The sequence below is a fragment of the Bos mutus genome, chromosome 28, assembly GCF_027580195.1.
Source record: "Bos mutus isolate GX-2022 chromosome 28, NWIPB_WYAK_1.1, whole genome shotgun sequence".
Taxonomy (NCBI): domain Eukaryota; kingdom Metazoa; phylum Chordata; class Mammalia; order Artiodactyla; family Bovidae; genus Bos; species Bos mutus.
In genome coordinates this window covers 19,933,822-19,952,496 of record NC_091644.1, presented here as the reverse complement: position 1 = coordinate 19,952,496, position 18,675 = coordinate 19,933,822, and the positions used below count along the sequence as shown (strand labels likewise).

The 18,675-nt window shown below is 48.2% G+C and overlaps 1 protein-coding gene across 1 annotated transcript in view; it reads left to right on the top strand.

Annotated features, from left to right (window-relative positions):
- The window catches only part of HK1 (hexokinase 1), a 70,572-nt gene that overhangs the window by 37,670 nt on the left and 14,227 nt on the right, over window positions 1–18,675 (top strand). The window contains exons 5-13 of the mRNA XM_070364935.1: window positions 999–1,094; window positions 1,665–1,764; window positions 1,878–2,061; window positions 8,419–8,574; window positions 11,283–11,516; window positions 14,277–14,581; window positions 15,493–15,641; window positions 15,950–16,069; window positions 17,745–17,840. Of these exons, the coding sequence (XP_070221036.1) occupies window positions 999–1,094; window positions 1,665–1,764; window positions 1,878–2,061; window positions 8,419–8,574; window positions 11,283–11,516; window positions 14,277–14,581; window positions 15,493–15,641; window positions 15,950–16,069; window positions 17,745–17,840 (1,440 nt within the window). The remainder of the gene's footprint in view (window positions 1–998; window positions 1,095–1,664; window positions 1,765–1,877; window positions 2,062–8,418; window positions 8,575–11,282; window positions 11,517–14,276; window positions 14,582–15,492; window positions 15,642–15,949; window positions 16,070–17,744; window positions 17,841–18,675) is intronic.

The following is an 18,675-nucleotide window of genomic DNA, read 5'->3' as shown; positions in this document are numbered from 1 at the left end:
GGGTGATAACAGTGTCTGGGGGCTTTTGGAATGCCTGGTCAGCTGCAGGCTGCTGCCTGCCCTTCCAGATGCAACCTTCATGGAGGCTACCCGGCTTTTGGAGCACAGGGCGACTCAATGTGGACATTTCCCCATCCCTGTGTCACCCTGGAGACGACAGGGCCTAAATAGCAGCTCTTCCCAAACAAGCCTCATTTATAATGACTTCCTGCACTCGGGGAATAGTCACATAGAACAATATTCTTTTCTTGGATCCTTGATTTAAAGAAAAAGATACAGAAGCAACATGTAAAACTATTGAAATAATATAAAGGTATAAAGCACAACGTAAAATTCCTATGCTTCTATAGTCTCAAGTGAATAACCACTGGGTATCTGTCCTTAGTGTTTCTCTAGAAATATACACACGGAAATGGATTATACTGTATACATAGAGTCATCGCTTACAAATGGGAGTTACATTCCAAACTTGTGGAAGAGGCATGAATCACTGTTAGTGTTATCCTTTAAGCTCAGGACTTGGCTCTTAGAAGCACAGTAGCCCAGAATTATCTTAGCATTTTGTTTCTCTTCGAAATTTGGCTCTGACGAAAGAAAGTTCCTTGGGGCCATGGAAACCAAGGTCTGGTTTGAAGATACAGAAAGGTGATCAGGTAATAACAGCATTTCTCTTTCTAAATGAAGTCTGGCTGTGCAGTTGACACCAGTTAGATCTGCATGCTGTGCGACACCACCGCACTAGCCAGCCACTGACTGTGTTTGAGTGTGAGCAGCAGGGTTTTTTTTCCTGTGGCAGCCCCCAGAGAATTCCATTGTGTGGATGGATAAACAGGAGATAAGAGTCTGGGTCTGTTACCCGATGTGATGTGTCCCCCGCCAGCCCCCTGGGCCTTGAGCAGACTCCCTTGAGTCACTGTCTTTGAGCAGACTCCCCAGGGACCTGGAGATTGCGGAGGCCTCCTAGCCCTCTTCCAACCCCTCTGTGCTCTCCTATGCAGGCCATCCTGATCACCTGGACAAAGAGATTTAAAGCGAGCGGCGTGGAGGGAACTGATGTGGTGAAGCTGCTTGACAAAGCCATCAAAAAGCGTGGGGTAACTTCTCACTAGCCACTTGCCTTGACCACCTAGAGCTGGGGAGTGTGGGGAGAAGGCTGTGTGACTAAGGTTCTTTTGGGGGCGGTGTGGTGGGTGTGGGTCCTTGAAGACTGAGGCAGGTGAGCAGTGAGAGCTCACAGTCTGGAAGATTGGGGCTGGTTCAAAGCAGAGCCGTCCGAGGTGCTACCAAAGAGCCAAGCTCTTGGGCAGGGGTTGGCCTCCTTTTGACATGAGGGCAGCTGTGCAGGGAGCTGGTGTGATCGAGTGCAGCATGCCAGGGTTGCAGCAAATGCAGAAGGCACACGGATGCATTGGGATGTTTACACAGGTCTGTGGCCCTGTGAGTCAACTGCACATTGAAAAGAATTGTAAGCCAAATAACGAAGGGCACCTTTTTGTCTCCATACCGTGATCACTGGGCTTGAATGTGGTGAATTTGAGTGCCTGCAGTGATGAAAGCAGCAGCGGAGACTATGAAATGGGAGCCCTCCAGCCAGGCTATCTCAAAGGCTGGTGATCTCTGCTCCACATGTGAGTGGGCAGTGACCCCCTCTTCTCTCCCTCCAGGACTATGATGCCAACATTGTGGCTGTGGTGAACGACACGGTGGGGACCATGATGACCTGTGGCTACGACGACCAGCAGTGTGAAGTCGGCCTCATCATTGGTAACGCCCACCCTGTCCTTGTCCCTTCCTGAGGCTGGTGTTTCCAGCTGGCGCTGCCATCTCTCTCGTGACGTGGTGTGGTCACAGCTGCTGATCTCGTCTCCCTCGTCCAGGTACCGGCACCAACGCGTGCTACATGGAGGAGCTGAGACACATCGACCTGGTGGAGGGCGACGAGGGGAGGATGTGCGTCAACACCGAGTGGGGGGCCTTTGGGGACGACGGGGCCCTGGAGGACATCCGCACCGAGTTCGACCGGGAGATAGACCGGGGGTCGCTCAACCCCGGGAAGCAGCTGTGAGTCCCACCCTTTCTTACTAGTCAGAGAGAGGACCTACGGGACGCTTAAGGGGAGATTTGGGGTGGATGACGAGAGGGGCAGGAAGCCAGGTGATCACAAAAGGATCACCCATCAAGTGTATATTATCTCACTTTTTTTGAGACACACACAGCTGTGGTGTCTGCAACATTGAAAGTGTATTTTAAATTATTTTCTCCTTATTAATTTTTATTGAAGTATAGTTGATTTACAATGTTGTGTTGGTTTCTGCTATACAACAAAGCAAATCGCTTATATTGATACATTTATCCACTCTTTTTTAATTTCTATTCTCATATAGGTCAGTGTATTGAGTAAAGTTCCCTGTGCTATACAGTAGGTTCTTATTAGTTATCTGTTTTATATACAGTAATAATATGTATGCATCAATCCCAATCTCCCAATTTACCACCCCCCACTTCACCCCCAAATTTCTGTTTAATTACACTGTGATTGTATTCTTGTAAACATTTTAAAAATTAAAAGCACACAAGCATTAGCCTGAAGCTAAGGTTTAACAACATTTCCATATGCTGTCCTCAGTAGGGTTTGCTGCTGAGGGTGGGAGAGGCCACTCAGCATGTGGGGTGTCTGGCAAGCAGGGAGAGTGAGCAAGTGTCCATTCATTCTGCACACACTTCTTGAGCACCTGAGATGTGCCAGCTCAGTGCTTGGCTCCAGGCATACAGAGTAGCACCTTCCATTCCAGAACTTAAAGTCCCGTTGGGGAGGGAAGTCACATATACAAATACCTGTCATGCAGGGGAGTGGTTGGGAGCCATGTGAGTCATGCAGACTGTGGGGAGACCTTCTTCCGTGTCATGTTTAAGCCAGATGGGTCACAGCTGATAACAGACACAGTCTGATGTCATAGCATCAGACTTCTCTGGCAAGTTGGTCTTGGTCTTGGAGAGCTCTGGCCACAGAAGTATGAGTGATATTATTTAGGCTGGCGTGGACATTGCTTCCTGTGAGCTCCTTGTTTCCTGCATATTCATATTTCTCTGTGATGCTAGCATGCTGCCCTCTTTGACCTCCCAGCAGCCTTATTCTGAAGTTGGGTGCTGTCAGCACGCTGGGAGATGTTCATTGACCCTGTGAGCTTAATTGCCTTTATCCTTTGCCAGAGAGACACTGTCAGGGAGTTTTTCATTTTGAAATCTGTCACCCAAAAGATCTCAGTCCCCCAGGCTGGCTGATTGGGCCTTCCACCTGAGTTAATGGAATTGCATAAATGGCCAGCCTCCCTCCACTGGGAGTGGTGGTGGTGAATAAATGAGATCTCTCACTGGGAGAATCCTGAGTTCTTAGTCCCAGTACTGAACATCTGCTCTGCATGCTGAAACACCAGCTGGATAATAAAGAGCCCCAGCTCTGATAACCAAAGGTTTTTTCCCCTCAATCCATTGACCTAAACCCCAATTCTAAAACCTGACCCCAGCTGCCTTGAAGCTATTTACTTGTGTGTTTATATATGTCACTGGAGATGTGTGCTTGATTATAGTCCTGCTTCAGACACCCTGGGGCTATTCTGTACTATGGGGCATGTGTACCATATTCCATCTCTCAAATCCTCAAATGTCCACATTCCCAAGCATATGTGACCCCAGGGGTTTCAGATAAGAAACGATGTACCTGTAGTTACTGTCAATCACTGAGTCTCAAGTCATCCCTCTCAGCAGAGCAGGTTGGGCAGTTGCCTGTGATAACTGAGCAGATAAGGCCCAGGGCCTTGGCTGTTTCCTTAGCCTTAATGTAGGGATCCTGCGTGGCTTGGCTGGAAACCTGGATTTTCTGTCATCTGTTTTGATGTAGTTCTGAATTTCTCTAAAGAGTTGAACTGTATCCTCGGGCTGAAATGTGAACTGGCCTCCCAGTTGACTTTCAATAAACCTATTTGGAATAGGGGATGGATAGAAGATGGACACGCGAAGATAGGTGGATGGATGGATGGATGGGGGTTGGAGGATGAGTAGTGAATAAGAAGTGCGGCTGGGAAATGGGTGGGAAATACGTGCGTGTATAAAAGAGTGAGACAGGTGGGATAAGGTCCATCTCCACCTTCCCTGCTGACTGAACCATAGGTCAGGTCTTGGGAAGAACAATCCCGAAGAGATGACAGATCTTGAGTTGTATCATATATTGCTAGAAATAGGCTATTGGTCAGAGGGTTTTTTGCCAAAGTTAATGTAGCTGGTCTCCTAGGCATCTGCCTGATTTTGGGGGTCTTCCCTGTGTCTTCTGTACAATGTCAAGTTCTTCAAAGCGTTTCATTTTCCTTGTACCAGGGAAAGGTGTTTGCTCTGTTTGACTGATGGGGAAGTTAAGGCACTAGGACCCTGTGACAGGGCGGCTGGCTTAAATTGAGGTTTAATTTGGCTTAGGTTTGTGGTTTTCTGTCCTGCTGGAAAGTACATGTTTTTCATAGTGAACTTCCAGAATGTCTTAAGAGGCATTTCATCATTTATGAACAAACATTATCATGAATGGTCTAAAGGAATGTTTTTCTTTTTTTTGGCTGTGCTACACGGCTTGGGGAATCTTAATTCCTTAGAAGAATTCCCCAGGACATCCCCTAGAGGAATGTTTTTCACTAGAATTACATTAAAACATTTTTTTTTTTTTTAAAGGGGAATTCCCTGGTTGTCCAGTGGTTAGGACTCTGCGCTTTCACTGCCAAGGGTCTAGGTTCAATCCCTGGTCAGGGAACTAAGATGCCAGAAGCTGCATGGCATGGCCAGAAAAAATAAAGAAGAATTACGTAGAGACCTTTAAAAAACATATTATTGCCTAGGTATTTTCCCACCCTACCCACATTCCCTCCCAATCCTACTTGGCCTAGGCTGAGGCCTGTCTTCAAGACCCTGCAAGTGATTCTAGTTTTTAACCAGGGCTGGAAACAGAGGTGTGCTAGCTAGCTAGCTAGTATCTAGCTAGCTCTATCTAAAGGCTCTGTGCACAGGTGGGCTCTAGACCGCTGTGCATCCACTCGTTTGTTTTGATTGAAGTTTACATTTACTGAGTACTGACCATATACAGCAGACAGGAAGGGTATCAGCACAGAGGCTCTATGGCTCCTGCCTCCGTTGCTGACAGCTGCTTCAGGACCCCTCCCCTAGCTCCCAGGTTAGAAGGTTTCTCCCTCTAAAAGGGATTGGCCTTGGCCTTCCTTCCTCCCTGCTGCCCTCTGTCCTGGTTCCACACCTGTCTCCTACTGTAGATGTAGCTCCCACTTCTTTCATTTTTAATTTTCCTTCTTCTCTTCTTGTCTTCTTAGGCCTTTTGCTCTTCTATTTTCTTTTATTTTCTGCTTTGTTAGGAATTCTGAATCCCATTCCCCTGTGATTCCCTCCCACATCTTTCATAGTGAAGGAGACACCGCCCCCCAGAGCAGCAGCAGCAGCAGTGATTGTGACAGCAGGGAGGTCTGGCCTGGAGAAATCTTTGGCCTTGATGGTGGTAGACTAATTGCACCTCTTTTCAAATCATCCCCCAAACACCTTCCTTACTGTTGCTCTGCCTGCTCCATAGACTCTCTCAGCAGTTCTAATCCTCTTTAAGTGCTCACAGACCTCACCTTCCTTCTCTGACCCTGAGCTGCCCGTTGGAGCAGACCCTGGCTGCCAAGGGCATTCCTTGTCAGCATCCAATCCCCTGCCCACCTTTCCCAGACTCCCCCAGGCCCTGTGGGCCACAGCTCTGCCTGTGCCCACCAGCATGCAGCGAGGCTGCAACACCATGGTGCCACCCACTGGCCTATGGTCATAGGTATCTGACTGCTGAGCAGCAGATCACGGCTTGCTGGCTTTTGCTGGAGGCTTCTGATAAGTGCTGTTTCCTTGTTCTGCTGCTCCAGCGGGGACTCTAGGGACTGGGAAAGGACAGATTCTTGGCCTCAGGCTTCCTTTATCTGAAAAGGGGGATGGCAGTGTCTATGTGTCTAAGAGACCATCATGTAGAAAAGGGAGCAGATCATTCTGAGTGTCTCCAGAAGGCAGAACTAGAAGCAATGGGTGGGACTTCTCTGGTGGTCCAGTGGTTTAGGAATCCACCTGCCAATGCAGGAGGCGTGGTTTGATCCCTGGTCTGGGAAGATCCCACATTCTGTGGGGCATCGAAGCCTGTGCCCCACAACTGCTGAACCCCGATAGCATTCGAGCCCATGCTCCGCAACTAGAGAGTAGCCCCTGTTCCCCGCAACTAGAGAAAGCCTGGGCACGGCAATGGAGACCTGGTGCAGCCAAAAATAAAAAAGAAGCAGCAGCAGCAAGGTAGGGAGGTGTACAAGGCCGACTAGTCCACCGTAAGGGGGAAGAACCTTCTTGTTGTCAAATTTGCCCAGTTAGCGGGGGCAGACTGCCTAGAGGAGTGAGCTGGAGGTAGACGAGCAGAGGCTGGGCTGGGCTGGGGCTGGTGGCTGCCAGCATGACAGTAATACAGGTGACTTTTAATGACACTGTCCATGGGAGAGACAGAACAGCACAGTGCTTAGAGCTTGGAATCCGAGCTAGATTTAACTGGATTGAAAATAATTTGCCACTCATCAGCCCTACAACTGTGGGCAAGTTATATAACCTTTCTGTGCCTCAGTTTTCTCATCTGTGGAATGGGGATAATGATAATATCTATCTCATAGGGTTTATAATAAGGATGAAATAAGTTAATACACATAAAGTGCTTAATTAGGTAGGAGACACAGCAAGGACCATGGCTCAGTATTAGTCAGGCACTGGAGCATTTTACCTATATCCACCTCTATCTTTCATACAACAACCTTATAGGTGGGCCCTGTGTGATCCCCATTATGCAGGTAAAGAAACTGAGGCCCAAAGAGGTAAGTAGCATAATAAAGTGGTAGGGCTGGAGTTCCGTTCAGGCAGTCTGGCTCCTGTCTGCTGAGATTCCAGTTTGGGTGGCACTAAAGCTGTTCCCACAGGTGCCTGGGACAGGAGCTAGGTGGGGCAGCAAGGACTCAGCAGGGTGCCCTCCTGCCAGGGATCCTCAACACAACCGTGGCCAGGGCAGTCCTGTCTGGTCCTGTCTGAACAATGAGAGCTCATGTTTCTCCACTCCTTGATTTGGGGGGAGGGAGGGCGCGTGCTCAGGTCCCAGCAGCATCCCTGGCTCCCACGCCTGGCTCTGAATGGAGCAGATTCTTTTGCTGTGTCACAGCCAGCCCTGGGTGTGCCAGCTGGGCTCCCTCAGAGCAGAGGCCAGCCGCCTGGATGTGGACCTGCCTCTGATCTGTCCTGCCCTGGGCTTCCTCCTGGCCCCTTGTCAGCCAGGACTCAGGACCTGGCTCTGGCTCAGATATGGCTTCGAGCCCTAGTTCCTGGCTGCCTCTGCCCTGCAGTGTTGAGCTCAAAATGGCTGCTGCAGTCACAGCACTCACACCGCCCACCACACCTCCCAGGGGAGGCAGGAGGGCCGATCCACTGTGATTGGTGGCTGAATGTGGCTGGAGTGGTAGGAGGAGCTGGTTGGTTTTAAGCTACTCGGGGAGCCCTCTCCTGGAGTGTAAGGGCAGGTCAGTGGGGAAGGAGTGAGTTGCACAAAGCACTTTCTTGGAGACCTTTTTTCTTGGTCTCTCTTGGCTGGAGAAGAGAACATCGGTGCCACGAAGGTGACCAGTGACAGAGGTCCCATGGGGAATGGCTGCGTTTCAGCCCTGTCATCTTCCCTCAGAGAAGACGTCTACACTTTCTGAGCTGGGAAATGGAGAGAATACTTCCTGACCACCTTGCCTGACCAATCAGGAATTGGAGAGCTTCCTGATAGAGGATAAAGATGAAAGCCCTTTAAAAAGTACAGTAATTGGAATTCCCTGGCACTCCAGTGGTTAGGACTCAGTGCTTATACTGCTAGGGCATAGGTTCGATCCCTGTTCGAAGAGCTAAGATCCAGGCAAGCTGAGATCCTGTAAGCCAGGTGCCATGGCCCCAAAATAATAAAAATAAAAAGTAAGGCATAAAGCTTTGCACGAGATGATCATATCCTACTCATTCCTGTCTGGGTCCCTCCTCATTACTCTCCATCTAAATCCTGATGTTCCCTCCACTTCCAGGCAGCCTTCCCTGACTGCCCCTGCCCCTGGTGTTCTCCTCCTGTTTCCTTCCTTGGGAATGGGTGTGGGGTCAGGATAACCCTGCTCCCCCACCATCTGTTCATTGTTTACTCACACGCATGTGTGCTCTTGCCTGCCAGGGAGACTGTGCGCTTGTGATAATTGAGGCCGTGTCTTCCTCTCCTTTCACGTCTCTCCCACCACTCATGAGATGCCACAGTGATGAGTACCTAGGAGGGACTGACGAGTGCCTGGTGCTTTGCTCCTGCAGGTTTGAGAAGATGGTCAGTGGCATGTACCTGGGCGAGCTGGTCCGACTGATCCTGGTCAAGATGGCCAAGGAGGGCCTCTTATTTGAAGGGCGGATCACCCCAGAGCTGCTCACCAGAGGGAAGTTTAACACCAGTGACGTGTCGGCCATCGAAAAGTAGGTGCTTCCTCTCAAGGCTTTACAGGGGGCATGGGGCAGAGAAGAACAACGGGTCTCTCATTACCTGCTTGAGTCCTGGTTTGCTGGGCTTCTCCTGAGGAGTGTTAGGGCTTTCTGGGCCGGTCTCCCCTCTCACTTGGCTGACCCACCCTGGGCTGCTCTCCCTGCGGGCACCTGGTGGCAGCACATTAAAAAGTCGTCGAGCTAGGGGCAAATGCTTCTTGAATGGTGTGATTACCAAAGCATCCCCTTCTCCTTCACTCTCCCCCAACCCCACATACAGCTGATCCTGGAGATGAACAGGAACTGATTGAGCTCAGGCCTGGGTTAATCCCGCCTTGGGATATCAGGGTCTTCACCAGACAGTGTTCCAGGGAACCCTACTGACCTCAAGATCATTAGGTGTTCCCCGAAGAAATGGGTTTTGTGGTCACTAGGACTGGGAAATATTTAGAGAAGTATAAGTACTCATTAGCATATAAAAGAAAGCCTAGTTCACTTTGGTTAACTGGTCATTTCCCACAATCCTTTTGTACCTGAAGCACCCTCTGCACTCTCCCTACCCCACTCCCCTCTCTGTCTCCCACCCTCCACCCCCATTCTTTCACTTGTTCACAGCCACACATGTTCCTTGGCACAAGTTTGAGAAGCACTGGTTAACAGATGAGATAGGACAGATAGACACAGAAGGACAGAGTCCAGCCAGCAACCTAGCTTCTATCTTTTGACCTCAACATAAGAACCCCAGACTTCTCTGTCTCAAGTCCACCCAAGGCCTGCAAATAACAGGCCTTGATGTAGCCTAATGTCTGAAGGGCACCTGTCCTGTGACTGGTTCCGTGTGCCACCAGGTTCTATTCTGGATTCAGGAGACTCCACATAGCCATGTGAGGCCACCTGCTTAAAGATAGGGTTAGCCTGATGCTAGAGATGCCCTTTCATGCCCACTGCCCATGGTGTGGTCCTGGAAATTCAGAGCCGGTGGCATCGTAGCTTGGCTCCAGGGAGAAGATGCTGATGTAAATGGAAAGGGGTTTATCTGAACCTACTCTTTTTGAGTCCTGGCCTTTTCTTAGGACCTCTCCTTCAGGACCTGCAGTGCTACAGTCAATAGGGAGCCACACTCCCGAGTTTCCAACAGTCTCCCTTCTCAGGTCTCCTGCTCAGCTGTTGGGAGGGGAGGGAGCAAGAGACGTGTGGCTTATCTCAGAATCATTGACAAAGTCAGGAAATGCCTGCCTTCCTCTGGGCCTGTTTACGGTGTTGGCTCTTTGGTTACCAAGAAACAAAACCCACTTGAACTAGCTCAAGAAGGCATCTATGTTGTAATAAAGCCTATCTCAAAAAAAAAAAATTTATTAAGAACATCTTACCAGTGAAGATATATTGGAAGCATTCTCTTTAAATTCAGGACCAAGATAGTATCACCTGATTCTTTTTTTTGTTTGTTTCATTGGAGGATAATTGCTTTAACAATGCTGTATTGGTTTCTGCTATACAACAGCATGAATCAGCCATAAGTATGCATATGTCCCCTCCCTCTTGAACCTCTCTCCCACCCCTTCCCACCCCTCTGGGTTTTCAGAGCACCTAGTTAAGTGCCCTGTGTTAGTATCACCTGTTTCTATTTAGCATTGTCCTGGAGCCTTAGCTCCAATATTTTTTTACAAAACAAAAAAGGAAAAGAAATTAAAGGCATAAGAATTAAAAAAGAGGAAGTAAAACTGTCGTTAATTGCAAATATATTTGTATGGAATACCAACATATCTAGACAAGTGATTAGAATAAAAAAGAGGTTAGGAATGATGTCTGGAGATAAGATACAAAAGTTAATTATATTTCTATGTATTGACAGTAATTAAAATATGTACATATTTTAAAATCTTTTAGACTATTTTTAGAATTACAGAAAAACTACAAAGATAGTATGTATCTCTTACCCAGTGTTTCCCGTTGTTAACATTTTAATATGGTACATTTAAAATACGTGTATATATGTACTTTTTTTTAAGACAACATCTACAATAGTAATAAAACTACATCCTCCAGGATATACTTTAAATCCAACAAAAGCTATACAAAGCATATATGCAGCAAATTATGGACTTCCCAGGTGGCTCAGTGGTAAAGAATCCACCTGCCAAGCAGGAGAAGTGGGTTCGATCCCTGGGTCAGGAAGATCCCCTGGAGAAGGAAATGGCAACCCACTCCAGTACTCTTGCCTGGGAAATCCCATGGGCAGAGAAGCCTGGCAGGCCACAGTCCATGGGGTACCAAAAGAGGTGGACATGACTTAGCGACTAAATAACAAAAATGCAGGAAATTAAACGCTGACTGGAAAAATCGTGGAAGAATGTGTAAGAATCCAGGGGCATACTACAGACCCAAAGACTAGGAGATTCCCTCACATCTCTGAAGCACTGAGCCCTGGGATGCAAGCAGCTATTTCTCCACCTGTTCCGGGCCCATGTGGTCTGCCTCTCTTCTCCTCCATGTGCCTGACATAACTTAACCATCACAGTTTTTCCTCCTGCTGCTTTCTGACTTCTTAACGGAGGAGACCCCGTCTCAGGCACTTTTCCCTTGCCACACACACATGATGAATGATCAGTTCACCTCCCCAGGACCTTCAAGCCCCAGTGCTCACAGCAGTGCACTGCCTGCTGTAGTCCTTAACTAACGAGTTTTGGCCTCTGACTTCACAGGAATAAGGAAGGCCTCCACAATGCCAAAGAAATCCTGACCCGCCTGGGAGTGGAGCCGTCTGATGACGACTGTGTTGCGGTTCAGCACGTGTGCACCATCGTCTCATTTCGCTCTGCCAACCTGGTGGCGGCGACCCTGGGTGCCATCTTGAGCCGCCTTCGAGATAACAAGGGCACGCCCAGGCTGCGGACCACGGTTGGTGTCGACGGGTCCCTTTACAAGACGCACCCACAGTGAGTCCCCTTTGCTCTAATTGGCACTCAGCACCTGCCCTGGCTAAGGACCGTCTCCAGAGGTCAGACTTTTGCACCCAGTGAAAGTTTTTGGCAGATAAGACAACATCTAGTTTTGGACAGAAGGGTCAGAGTTGCCCACTTGGAGAAATGTCTGGCTCTCAGCTGATTCCCACTGGTGTTGCTTCTGCACTGCTCTGTCATCTCTCCTCATTTCAGAAGTCTCGTTAGAGACGTCTCTAGCTGCCGGGAGCACTGGGTGGAATGTGTCTGTATCTTCAATTCTCTTACTTGTCTGCATTTAATCAGGGACCATCATCCTCACTGTAGTTTGGGTCATACATGTGCTGCCCACATGCCTGTGTTAGAAGCTCCTGTGAGTTTCTAAAGCTCCCCAAACACTCAGATAGTACACAGGCGGCTTGTCGACGCTTTGCATCTGCAAGCCAATGAGAGATTAGGTTGTCAGTGCTGCTGCTGCTGCTGCTGCTAAGTCGCTTTAGTCGTGTCCGGCTCTGTGCGACCCCATAGACGGCAGCCCATCCAGCTCACCCGTCCCTGGGATTCTCCAGGCAAGAACACTGGAGTAGGTTGTCATTTCCTCCTCCAATGCATGAAAATGAAAAGTGAAAGTGAAGTAGTTCAGTCCTGTCTGACTCTTAGTGACCCCATGGACTGCAGCCTACCAGGCTCCTCCATCCGTGGGATTCTCCAGGCAAGAGTACTGGAGTAGGGTGCCATTGCCTTCTCCGATAATCCTGACTAAACCAAATACCGAAAGGTTGTCAGTAGTCCTCACTTAGACGCTGCCTTCTTGTCTGTTGGACTCCTTAGTGTCAGAAGCCTTCTTTGGCCACTAAGAACACGGTTTGTATTTTTTTTAAAAGCTAAAGGTGAATTCTAAGTCTTTATGTACTGAGTTTTATTTGTTTATTTTAATTAATTTTTTAAAGCTTTTTTTGATGTGGGTCATTTTAAAGTCTTCATTGAATTTATTACATTGTTGCTTCTGTTTTTTTGGCCATGAAGCATGTAGGATCTTAGCCCCCCTTTCAGGGATTGAACCCACACCCCTGCATTGGAAGGTTAAGTCTTAACCCCTGGACTGCCAGGGAAGTCCCTGTATTGAGTTTTTTAAATGACTGCCTATAAGTTGTTTGTTTGTTTGTTTTTAACACATGACCTCAGATATTTCTCCCATTGTATACATAATGTGCCTGTGACATGGCTTGCAGATACTGTGCCTTCATACTAGGTCTCGAAACAGATAAATGAAGATTGACTTAAACAGATAATTCAGTGTTACTGAGGGGATGGGGTTTGAGCTAGTTAGCTGTTGTTATCTGCCAGGTTCACAATTTTATTTCTTTGTATTCTTAGAGTGTTTGTAAAATTTTTGATAATGCAATTAGCCATTAAAAAATTCCTTGGCTTATTTTTGGACAAGAAAGCTTAGGCATTTACATCACATTAAAATAATTTTCTAGTTGTGATAAAATGTACATAATATAAAATTTACCATCTCAACCATTTTTTGAGTGTACAGGTCAGTAAATTTAAGTTCATTCATACTGTTGTGCAGCCATCACCACCAGCCATCTCTTGAACTCTTCATCTACAACATCATATTAAAAAAAACAATTGTTTAAATACAGATTAAAATACAAAGTAACATATTTTTGGTATAGAAACTTCAAATAGTTCCAAAAATGCCAGAGGGAAGTCATTTTTGATCCCATCCCCTGGAACTGACCATTCTTATCATTTTGGGGTTCTAGATTCCCATTTTCCTTTGGCAAGCAGCCTTCCATACTTACAACAGACCACAAACCTGGAGAAAATTCTGTGTCTTACTGAGTCCTGTCCTAAAGTCCTCTTCTAACCACTAAAAAATAGCTCTTGGGGACTGAGGGAGAGGGCCAAGTGAAAATGAAAAACAAGAGCAAGTCTTTATTGAGCCCCTGCTTAGCGCCAGTTATTCATTGAAGCATTTGATGAACTCAGTTGAGTTCCTTCCTCATCATTGTCAGCCAGATGCTGCCATCTGAATTGACTCCAGGATTAAGTAATAGGCCCAGGTCCCCTGGTGTGGAAGTGGGGACTTTTTTTTTTTTTTAAGATTTTTTTATGTGGACCATTTTTAAAGTCTTTATTGAAGTTGTTCCAACACTGCTTCTGTTTTACATTTTGGTTTTTTAGCCCTGAGGCATGTGGAATCTTAGCTCCCTGACAATGGATCTAACCTGTACCCCTTGCACTGGAAGGCAAAGTCTTAACCACTGGACCTCCAAGGAAGTCCCTTCCGGTCTGACTTTTAAGCACTGGGCTCTTTCTTAACCAGTGAACTGTATTATCTCTTTGTCAGGGTGGACAACAGATTTTTGAACCCTGAATTTTCTGTACTCGATACAATTTTTTTTTTGGCTGCACGGTATGTGGGATCCTAGTTCCCTGGTCAGGGATCAAACCTGTGCCCCCCTGCACTGGAAACATGGAGTCCTAACCATTAGACCACCAGAAAAGGCCCTCGATATTCGTATAATAATGAGAGCCCCCTCTTTTTGTCTGTGACTATGGGTAATTTCAGTTTTCCTTTTTTACCTGTCTGCGTTTGCTAACTTGTCTACAGTGGATGTGTTGTAGACTTGAATAACGAGGAAAGTGAGTGTAGAAGATGGAATTAAAGTGTGGAAAAAGAAGGGGATCCTAGGGGTCCCTACAGTCTGGCTCAGTCTGTCTACTGTGCACCCCTCCCCCCAGGTATTCTCGGCGTTTCCACAAGACTCTGCGGCGCTTGGTACCCGACTGTGATGTGCGTTTCCTCCTCTCCGAGAGCGGCAGTGGCAAGGGGGCCGCCATGGTGACTGCCGTGGCCTACCGCCTGGCTGAGCAGCACCGGCAGATAGAGGAGACCCTGGCCCACTTCAGCCTCACCAAGGAAATGCTGCTGGAGGTGAAAAAGCGGATGCGGGCTGAGATGGAATTGGGGCTGGGCAAGCAGACGCATGACAAGGCTGTGGTCAAGATGTTGCCCTCCTTCGTCCGGAGCACTCCTGATGGGACTGGTGAGGACCTGAGCTGGGGGTTCACACGTGCCTCCTGCTTCTCATACCAGTGGCCAAGTCACTGGGGCTGCCGGGAGGTTGGCTTCTCCAGGGGACACATTGACACTGGGATGGGTGGCATGATTTTGGCAAGAGTTAGAAACTCACTGAAACCTCTCAAAGATTTTTTTTTTTTTTTATGTAGACCATTTCTAAAGTCTTTACTGAATTTGTTACAATGTTGCTTCTGTTTTATGTTTTGTGTTTTTGACCATGAGGGATGTGGAATCTTAGCTCCCTAACCAGGGATCGAACTCATATCCCCTGCATTAGAAAGTGAAGTGTTAACCACTGGACCACCAAGTCCCTCTCCCATTTTTACCACTGACTTGCTTGCTGCATGTGAGACTCCAGGCAGCTGACCTCCCCTGGTCCAGACTCCCACGCAGGCGCTGTCTTTAAAACCACATCCCTGACTCCGAATTAGAAAGTATTGTTTAAAGAACAGAGCTGGGCGGATTCTGAAGCACTGAGATTGCTTGTAGGTCCTTTGCTAAACACAGTAAGGCAGAGGAAGGGTAACACTGAGCACCTCCTTCCTAGGTGAAGAGTGTGAGACGCCCGCAGAGGCCTGGGGAGTTTTACATCCAGGCACATTGGAGCTCAACATCCAACCTGTGCTGTGACCTTGCTGATCCAGTTGGTTCATTCACGGAGCCTTTTGTCTTCTCGTGTGACTTGGAGACTGTGGTGGTCATGAGTTCGTGCCCACCTCTCTGAGTCTGGGCTGTATGCTGAGAAAAGACTAAACAGTTTCTCCCCTGTGTTTGATAAGGGTTTCCTCCCTTGAAAGTTTGAAGTCTTGGACTTACTGGCTGCCAGGAGGTGAAATTCACTCTTCTTGACCTTCTTAATGTTCTTTACTACAACAGAGAACGGTGACTTCTTGGCCCTGGATCTTGGAGGAACGAATTTCCGTGTCCTGCTGGTGAAAATCCGTAGTGGGAAAAAGAGATCGGTGGAAATGCACAATAAGATCTACGCCATTCCCATTGAAATCATGCAGGGCACTGGGGAGGAGGTAAGATAGTGTTGCTTTTCCCTCGCCAAGGCACGTGTGCGTCACACACGTGGCCACTGGCGTTACTGGGCCCAGAGCCTCCATGTGATACGCTCTCCAGGGCAGTTGGGTCCGTGCAGCCCGAAGGTGTCGGGTGCATTCAGCCAGTCTGGGCTGCGGATGCTCGGGCCCCTCTGAAGATCCGAGGGAGGGCACCTTGCTCTGCCTGTGTCATTGTGTGTGTGTGTGTGTGTGTGTGTGTGTGCACGCGCGCATGCTGAGGGTGTGAAACCAGAGGTGCATGAGTAATCCCTTCTTTTCTTCTAAAGCTGTTTGACCACATCGTTTCCTGCATCTCTGACTTCCTGGACTACATGGGCATCAAGGGCCCTAAAATGCCTCTGGGCTTCACATTTTCGTTTCCCTGCAAGCAGACGAGCTTAGATGCGGTGAGTCTCTTTTTTTCCAGGCCTCAGACGTCGGGCAGTGCTGACCGACTGTTGGCCAGTGTGGGTCAGCTCTTGAAGCCTCCTCCAGACTCTGTGTCACCCCTCGATTCTGGACAATTTAGCTGTCACAGAGGGTTGACCCAGCTCTTAGGCCACACCCTCCGAAACATCTTCAGACTCTTCTCTGCTCTTCTTTTATTATTTAAAGCATGTGCCTCTTCTGGGAGCCTTCTGGGCCTCCAGGCAAAAAGAATCTCGCCCTCCCTAGTGTCTCCTGTTTCTTCTCATGTTGCCTGGTTGTAGCACTTTTTACCCAGTTTTTAGTGCTCTTCTGTATCTTTCTTTTCTTCAATGTCATTTGATTCTTGAGCCAAGGATCTGTGTTCCCCACAGGCCCTAGCCCAGTGTGCCAGCAGAAAAGATGCTTCATAAATGTTTGTTCAGTAAATGGAAGGACACAGGGTTCAAGGTCAGGGCTTGAGCACCTGCTGAGGACTGAGAACACTGGGCAGGCAGTTCCTGCCCTCAGGGAGCCCCCAGTCAGTGAAGCATCCCAGCCCTTAGACCAGCAGCTCCAGCGCCACGCTTAGGGGTCCTGGTGGGGCAGGGGGACAATCCGTGTGGAAGGAGCTGACTGTTGAGAGTCATGCAGGCAGGCCCCATCCTGTTGTTGCGGGTGCCTGTGTTTTCCCAGGTAGGGGTATGGCCAGGGAGGAAGCTGTGGTGCTGGCATCACATGACATAGGTCTTAGGCCAGGGTTTGCAGCGTATGATTGGCAGCAGTTGAGAGGCTGGGTAGGGCCACCTGCCTCTGGAAGCCAGTTAATCCAGTCACAGTGCTGACTCGGGGCTTTTTCCCTCTTAAAGGCTTTGAGATCTCAACAGGTGGATCCACGTAAACTTGTTTTGGGCAGTTTTTAAGGGTGATTTTTTAAAGGTCTGGTGGTTTTTAAAAGCAGTTCACTTGTACCGTCATCATAGTGAGTACATAGCTAGCAAGTATATAAACTCCAGTCAAGCCTAAAGTTGACTTTAGGTAGTAACAGAGTTACTGAAAGTTTGCATTTCTCCACTTCTGTTTTGGGCAAACTGTTCTTCAGGGGAACTAGTTGGTTATACCACGGGCAGCACCATTAACTCTCTATGCTTCAGTTCAGTTCAGTCGCTCAGTCGTGTCCATCTCTTCGTGACCCCATGAATTGCAGCATGCCAGGCCTCCCTGTCCATCACCATCTCCCGGAGTTCACCCAAACTCACGTCCATCGAGTCAGTGATGCCATCCAGCCATCTCATCCTTTGTTGTCCCCTTCTCCTCCTGCCCCCAATCCCTCCCAGCATCAGAGTCTTTTCCAATGAGTCAACTCTTCGCATGAGGTGGCCAAAGTACTGGAGTTTCAGCTTTAGCATCATTCCTTCCAAAGAACACCCAGGGCTGATCTCCTTTAGATTCTCCGTTTGTGAAGTGGCGCTTATAAACCAGGCCACTGTGAGAACGGTGAGAGGGGGCAGGCCTGGGAGGACTCTTCATATTCTACTCGTTTGTGCCTCAGATGTTCCAGCGTCATCTCACTGTACTGTCTTAGCAGGTGTTTACTCTGGAAGGAGGGAGTGGCATTTTGTGTTCTGCCTGGAAGGATTAATGACACAAGACTCTGCGGTGCCCTTCTTGTTGCAGGGTATCTTAATCACCTGGACCAAAGGTTTTAAGGCAACCGACTGCGTGGGGCATGATGTAGCAACCTTACTGAGGGAGGCGATAAAAAGGAGAGAGGTAACTATTAAAAGGATGTTTTTAAAAATCTTTACTGCTTTTTTCAGGTTATGTTTTGATCTTTTGGCTGTACCACATAGCATGTGGAATCTTATTTCCCCAAGCAGGAATTGAACCCTTGGCCCTTGCATTGGAAGCTCGGAGTCTTAACCACTGAACTGCCAGTCTTAACCACTGAACTGCTCCTTTCTTCAGATTATAAAAACTGTACTTGATTGGGAATTCTCTGGTGACCCAGTGGTTAGGACTCCACAGTTCCACTGTAGGGGGCACAGGTTTGATACCTGGTTGTGGAACTAAGATCCCACCAGCTACTCTGTACGACCAAAAAAAAAAAAGGTTGTACTTGTATAGAATTCAGTCGATATAGAGGTATGCGACAAGAGTACTAACATTCCCTGCAACTGATGGCAATAAAATATCAGAACAGTTTCATGTTACTAAGGGATAGTTTAAGGAATGTAAAATCATGGCTCTCCTCTAGCTTGAAAAAGGGAAAAGCAGCTCCTGTCTATGCGGCACAGCCTGGCACTGTCACGGGGCACAGCCACCATCACAGCCCCCCTGCGACAGTGATGGAAGCAGGTGAGAAAGAAGCACTCCATCATCACAGCAGAACTTGGCTCACACTTGGAGATGGCCCTGCCTCCTGACTGCACCCAGTCCAGAGCCAAACCCCACTTCTTGGCACCCTCCCTAAAACCACCAGCACAGGCTCAAATCCCATTCTTGTGCTTTTTAACACATTCTGAGTCGCCCCATGGGATGTGTTTGCTTGTGTTGCAGCCAACCAGCCAGGAAGCCCAGCTTTATCCACTGTGGGTGCGTGTCTATG